Source organism: Lepidochelys olivacea, assembly GCF_965140295.1.
Source record: "Lepidochelys olivacea isolate rLepOli2 genome assembly, chromosome: 2".
Classification (NCBI taxonomy): Eukaryota; Metazoa; Chordata; order Testudines; family Cheloniidae; genus Lepidochelys; species Lepidochelys olivacea.
Genome location: NC_140412.1, coordinates 205339248 through 205346620, shown reverse-complemented (window position 1 = coordinate 205346620; position 7373 = coordinate 205339248). Strand labels below are relative to the sequence as shown.

The following is a 7373-nucleotide window of genomic DNA, read 5'->3' as shown; positions in this document are numbered from 1 at the left end:
CAAAGAATTCATTTAGTTACTCTGTAATGGCTTTATTTTCCTTGAGTGCTCGTTTAGCTTCTCGATTGTCCAGTGGCCCCACTCGTTGTTTAGTGGGCTTCCTGCTTCTGATGTACTTAAAAATGTTTTGCCATTATTTTTTGAGTCTTTGGCTAGCTGTTCTTCAAATTATTTTTTGGCCTTCCTAATTATATTTTTACACTTCACTTGCCAGAGTTTATGCTCCTTTCTATTTTCCTCAGTAGGATTTAACTCCCACTTTTTAAAGGATGCCTTTTCCCTCTCTCACTGCTGCTTTTACTTTGATGTTTAGCCATGGTGGCACTTTTTTGGTCCTCTTACTATGGTTTTTAATTTGGGGTATATATTTAAATCAAGCTTCCATTATGGTGTCTTTAAAAAGTTTCCATGCAGCTTGTAGGGATTTCACTTTTGGCACTGTACCTTTTAATTTCTATTTAACGAACTTCCTCATTTCTGTGTAGTTCCCCTTTCTGAAACTAAACGCTACCATGGTGGGCTGCTTTGGTGTCCCCCAACCCCAAAGGGATGTTAAATTTTATTATGTTATGGACACTATTACCAAGTGGTTCATCTATATTCAGCTATATCCTGTTGACCAGATCCTGTGCTCCACTTCAGATTAAATCAAGAGTTGTCTCTCCTCTTGTGAGTTCCAGGACTAGCTGCTCAAAGAAGCAGTCATTTAAGGTGTCAAGAAACTTTATTGTTTATGGAATTACTTTGTTTACAGAAAATGAAAAACAGAAGGTATTTTTTAAAAACACCACGCAGGACTGCCTAACTAATTATAAACTGGGACTCTTTGCTTATTAAGAAAAGAAAAGCTACTACATGTTACATTTTTAAGCTGACTAAAACTGTTTAAGAGTATATTCAAATATGATCTAAAAAAACTGTTACACGTACATTTTACTGTAAAGATTTTAATATACCTCCAAACATGAAAATGTTGACCATTTTACATCATAAAGTTTGTATGTCAGCTGAAAAACATGGTTACCTGTTGTAAAAGAAAGGTTTAGTCATCAGGTTGTATTCTTGAGGGTCATTTGGTAGCTTTCACTGACATTTGCCTGGTAGCTATTTGATTTAAAAAAAACCCCATCTTTCATGTGACACACACTACTCCAGTTGATAAACGATGAAAAGTCACATAATAGCAGTGCTAGCAGATGGTGAGCGTATCCACTGTTAGTGAATATGTACAATTAATGAGTTACATTTTACGTGCAGTTTTCATTTTCTTTTCTATTTCTTGAAACCCCAGCAAGGATTGCCAAAGGACTGATTAGCAACCTAAAAATCCAGAACACCAAAATGAGAGAATAGGGAATCTTAGGCATTATGTTAGAGCCATCTGCTTAACACACAACACGCATTCATCAAGAGGTTTGTTTCCCCATCAGGTTCCCGTTATGTACCTACAATATTTGTGGTCTGTTTATTGCTTTATATATCTGCAAGAGTAAACTAAATTCAAGAGAATAGCAGTGAGTAGATACGTTATTGAAGATAAATACAGCTACAGCCACTTTATCAAACTTCCCAGTTCCAGCCTCTGTAAGCCTCAATACCATTTTCTTGACAACACAACAGGGCAGGGTGCAATAACTGTTTCAGCAATGATACTTTGATAAAATTATTACATAAGGAAATTGACTAAAAATGCTTCTCCTAAACTAATATGAAATACTGAATACAAACCTGTTTTTGTTAAAACAGCACAGAGCAGTTTAAATGTCAGTGGTTTTTCTTGAGTCACAGAACAAGCCTGACTATGTTTTCATTCCCAGCTTGGTAATCACAATACATTTCATCTGTACCTTTAGAAACTAAGGGCAGTAGAGCCAGTCCCATTCTCAGTAAAGTCAATGGAAATTTTGCCATTAACTAATGTGGGAACAAAAGCGGGCCCTACAGTTAGTTGGAACTTTTAGATGCCTGTGTATGTTAATTGGAGAGAATAAAATTGTATAGGGCAGGTACAAAGCCAAATTAAAAGTTGTATTAAGCAATGAAGCTAGTGAGGATGATTAGCAAAACTTGTCCTTTAGTTTGGCAAAAGATCTGCAACTCTTTCAATAATCTCGAGATGCAGGTGATTAATTGCAGGAAGCATCCATGGCTCCAGCCCCATTGTCCCCATCCCAACTGTCAGTTATTAGAACACAGCTTCCTTCATGCATGATCTGGTTCTCACAGTTGTCCAATGCATCATTGTGACTCAAGCACACTTCCACTTCTTTTTGATCAGTATCATGACTTGGATGCCATTTTTCTTCTGATTCCTCATTGCCATGGATCGATGTGTCTTTGTCCTCTCGTATCTCAGATGCCTTGTCTGAGACGCTATCCAGCTGGTCATTCAAGACTGGTTTGCAGTTCCCAACATTTTCAATTGTTGACAGTTGTGCTTCTAAATTTCTTGTGTTCTCTATAACTTCACACTCTGGTTTTTCTTCTGCTGTTTGTTTCTCCCTCGAACTTAGTTTAGCCTTGATTGATTTCTTCGTTTGTTTGTTGTGCATCTCTTCTTTGGAGAACCTCCAGTGAAACTATAAATAAAAGATTTGAAAGTTAAAGGTCACTTTAAACAAAAATAAAAACTCAAGTAGAAATTTGCTTTCTGAAATAATAATGGTTGATCTGGCCAAAGGATCCAACCTCAAAATATATATTGTATATGAGTACCCAGACTACTTAAAATTGTTACATTTGTAGCTATTAGACACATGTAGATACAAAGCTTCTGTTCCTTTCTCTGTCTCTACTGCTTTGTATGCTTAGTAAGTTTCTTGATGAAGGATATTTCAGTGCTGAGGTAATAACCCACAGCATCCTGGCAGACATTCCAAACTGTTCTGAAAGCAAGAAAATGGAAAGCTGTGCTAATGTAGACAAACAGAGGAAGAGATCCTGGAATATTATTCCAGTTTTTCAACAAGTTAGCAGTAGAAGTAACAAAGCCTGACTGAGAACACAAGCTCACACATTCACTAAGCGTGTGAAGACAGCAACTCAGAAAAATTAGAAATTCAGCTTTTAAGGTGGAATCCCACTGCTTGTTTTATGACTATTTATCCTCTCTCTCAGATACGTGTAAGTGTGTATATAAAGTGTGCTATGTACACATTGATATAAAACCAAAATGTGAAAGAGCTGAGCAAGAACAGTTGTATAAGAAAATCATTCAAGTATTGTCTATCACATAGAAAAGTACTGTACTTCTATCCTATGTACTGTTTGGAGTCTGCCACAAAATAACTCTAAAGGGTATTCTTTTTCAGAAGCCCACAGTTCCCACAAGACCAGCATTTGCAAGATTAAACCAACATTTTGAAACTTTCAGGAACTTTTCCAAGTCAGTTTGTGGACTAAAAAATTCCAAATGTATAATCTGAGCTGCTTGTGCTAAGCCATACATACAGTGCAGAATCCAGAAGTGATTTTACAGTACAATGTTTTAAACACTGAGCATTTAAAAGACCAAGTGATAAACAGTGCAAGTAAGTAGCAAAACATCCTGAGCCATTTGTACAAAAGTTTCTGGGGGAGAATGCACAAGGCCACCTCATACAACACACACCACAAGACTCATCTTGACCACCATTTTGGATGATCTGTGTTGACTAATGCTGAAGGCTCTATTTTGACTAGCAATAAAAGTAACTATGGTTTCTTGAAATGTTGATGCAATAGTCATAGAATTAAAATCAGAAGGGACCACCAGATTGTCTAGTCTGTCCTCCAATATATCACAGGCCACCAAAACCACCTACCACTCACACACTGAACTCAACAACTGAAATTAGATCAAGGTATAGCCCTCAGGAGACTATTGCGTGCCACAGGCAAAGAATAGGAGAGACTGAGGTGCACCGATGCCCAAGGCCCCTGCAAGGGCAGGAAATTGATTGAGAGGTACCCAGATGAACCTGGCAGGCAACTTGGACCACATGCTGCAAAGGAAGATGAAACCACCCCAAGACCACTGGATGATCAGTTGAACATGAGCTCCCAGTGTGATGCTGTGGCCAAAAGAGCTAATGCGATCCTGGGATGCATAAACAGGGGAATCTCGAGTAAGAGGAGAGAGGTTACTTTACATCTGTATTTGACACTTGTGCACCCACTGCTGGAATATTGTTACTCTTCGGGGGATTCTGCGGGACTGTGCACCCGCAGAAAACACCCTCCCCCTGCAGATTTCCTGCTTTTCCCTGCAGAAAACGGCAGGGAAGCTGCGCTTGGGAGAAGGGGGGGCGATCATGTGTGCATTTTTTTGCGGGGGGTTAGCCCCCCAGACAGAGCTGAGGCATGGGCGGGGGAGCACACGGGGTTACATTTCTGCAAACGTAGAGCTGCCCAGCTCGGAGGCTGCATCTCGGGCTCCGCTGACTCTGCATGCAGCCTCCTGGCGCCAGTCGTGCTCCCCGTCTGTGTGCTGGGAGCCTTCCTGTTTTCTGTGGAACAATGAGTGCCCGCAGCGGGGCTGGGTAATGGTGGGAAATGAGGGAAGGGGGCTAAGGGGAAGGAAGGAGTGGAACAGGGCCGGGAGAGGGCAATGTGGGAGTGAAGGGAGGGGGAGGGAGAAGAAAAGGGAATAGGGGAATCATGGCGGGGAAGTGGGAGCCTAACATGCTTGTCCCCTTGGCAGCAGCTGGGGCTCCCCCGTTAAGCAGGCCCATCAAACTCTCACCCTGACAAGCCGTACCCCCCGCTACACCTGCACCCCTCTGACAAGGCCCTCACCCCACTAAGCCCCAACCAGCTGCACCTGGACCCCAACACCCAGACCACCCCGCACTGAGTCCCCATCCCCCGCCAAGCCCCATCTCCCCACACTCAGACCCCACCCCCGCTGAACCCAACCACGGTCACCTGAACCTCCTGCAGAGTCCCATTGTCCCTGCACCCGGAACCCCCCAATGAGCCCCTGTGCAGCCAGATCACCCATTGAGCCGCCCACACCCAGACTGCCCCACACAGAAACCTCTCACCCCACACCTGGATCCCCCCACACTAAGCCTCTCCACACTTGGATCCTGCTGGGATGAGTCTGCCCAGCCACACCTGGCACAGGGGGCATGACCCCAGGGTGCTTCTGGAGCAGGCCCAGCCCTTGCACTGTGTCAGGGTCAGGTGCAGCCTCACTGCTGAGTCCTTGTACTGGGGGAGGTGGTGATCTCCCACCTCAGTGCAGCCAGTGGCCTGTGCTGCCATGCTGGAGCCACATTTATTTACTGACAAATAAAACTTGCAGAATTTTAAAATGTTGTGCACATAATTTTTAACTTTTTGGCAAAGAATTCGCTTAGGAGTAATATTGTGTCCAGTATTAATGCCCACAATTCAAGAAGGATGTTGATAAATTGGAGAGGGTTCAAAAAAGAGCCACAAGAATGATTAAATGATTAGAAAACAGGCCTTATGGTGATAGCGTCAAAGCGCTCGGTCTATTTAGCTTAACAAAGAGAAGATTAAGGGGTGACTTGATTACAGCCATAAGTACCTATATGGGGAACAAATATTTAATAATGGGCTCAGCTGCCTAACAGAGAAAGGCATAACACATCCAAGCGATGGAAGTTGGAGCTAGACAAATTCAGACAGGAAATAAGGTGTAAATTTTTAATGGCAAGAGTAATTAACCACTGGAATCATGTACCAAGGGTTGTGGTGGATTCTCCATCACTGACAGTTTTTTTTTACTCAAGAACGGATGCTCCTCTAAACGACATGCTCTCAGAATTATTTTGGGGCAGTTCTGAGGCCTGTAGTAAACAGGAGGACAGACTAGATCAGGGGTCGGCAACCTTTCAGAAGCAGTGTGCTGAGTCTTCATTTATTCACTTTAATTTAAGGTTTCGCGTGCCAGCAATACATTTTAACGTTTTTAGACGGTCTCTCTCTATAAGTCTACATATTATATAACTAAACTATTGTCACATGTAAAGTAAACAAGGTTTTCAAAATGTTTAAGAAGCTTCATTTAAAATTAAATTAAAATGCTGATCTTACGCCTCCGGCCCGCTCAGCCCACTGCCAGCCTGGGGTTCCATTCACCTAGGCCAGCAGCAGGCTGAGTGAGGCCTGCGGCCAGGACCCCAGCTGGCAAGGGGCTGGTAGCCAGAACCCCAGACCGGCAGTGGGCTGAGCGGCTCAGCCACTGCCATTCAACCCACTGCTGGTTTGAGGTTCCGTCCGCCGGGAGGGTCCCAGCTGCCAGCCCCGCTCAGCCTGCTGCCAGTCTGGGATCCCGGCTCTGCCCACATAGAGTGGGTACCTACCATCTCCCTGGTTCTAGCCCATTCTCTTCCTCTCTCTCTCTGCATTGAGCTGAGGGTGGGAGTGTGCTGAGCACAGGGCTGGGGGTGAAGGAGCAGGCTGGGGGTTGGGGTGTAGGGTCTACCCAGGAGCTAGAATGAGGGAGGGAGCTCAGGGTTGGGGCAGGAGGTTTGGGTGTGGAGTGCTTACCTGGGCAGCTCCCATTTGGTGCGAGGGGTGCAGGTGGGAATGTGGCGGGCAGGTGCAGGAGCTCCCGTTGGTGCTCAGGGTGGGGGTGAGAATGTGGGGGTGAAAGAGTCAGGGCACAGGGTGTGGGGGGGCTGGGTATGTGTGGGGGGTGCAGGAGTCAGGGCAGAGGGCTGGGTGTGTGTGAGGGGGGTGCAGGAGTCAGGGCTGGGGTCGTGGGGGGGTGCAGGGGTCAGGGCAGAGGGCTGGGGTGTGTGTGAGGGGGGTACAGGGGTCAGGGCAGAGGGCTGGGGGGGTGGGCTAGGGTCATGGGGGTGCTCCCAGCCCCCTGCCCAGAGCGGCTTACGGCAAGGGGCTGGAGGGGATATACCCTGATTCCACTCCACTTCCCCAAGGCCCCATCCCCACCTCTTCTCCGCCTCCTCCCCAGAGCAGCGAGCTTCTCCCCCTCCTCCACAAGGGCCATCAGCTAATCGACGGCGGGAAGGGAGAGGAAGGGCAGGAACCCAGCACGCTGGGGGAAGAGGCGGAGGAGGGGGGACCTTGCCTGCCCTGCAGCAGCCGCCGGCAGGACCAAGCTTCTTCACCCTGCCCCCGGGAGAGGGGAGGAAGGGGGCAGGATTTTTAATGGCATGCTACTGTCTGCCGGGGTCCCAACCTGGGTTCGGCAGCAGGCTGAGCGGGGCTCGCGGCTGGGACCTGGTGGGCCGCAGCGTGCCATTAAAAATCGGCTCGCGTGCCATCTTTGGCATGCATGCCATAGGTTGCTGACCCCTGGACTAGATAATCATAATGATGTCTTCTGCCTTAAAATGTATGAATCTATTAATCAGACCTAGGGGAAAATTCCTTCCTGACCCCATATATGGCAATCA

The 7373-nt window shown here is 46.0% G+C and overlaps 1 protein-coding gene across 4 annotated transcripts in view; it reads right to left on the bottom strand.

Annotated features, from left to right (window-relative positions):
• Nucleotides 1–818: 818 nt before the first annotated feature.
• The window catches only part of RFTN1 (raftlin, lipid raft linker 1), a 109909-nt gene continuing 103354 nt past the window's right edge, over nt 819–7373 (bottom strand). For 2 of the 4 annotated variants that reach the window (XM_084620308.1, XM_084620307.1), the window contains exon 10: nt 823–2579. In XM_084620308.1, coding sequence (XP_084476434.1) covers nt 2127–2579 — 453 coding nt within the window. In that variant the 3' untranslated portion in view covers nt 823–2126. Of the gene's footprint in view, nt 2580–7373 lie in introns of all 4 variants that reach the window. The other 2 variants (XM_084620309.1, XM_084620306.1) reach the window with 2 other exon arrangements.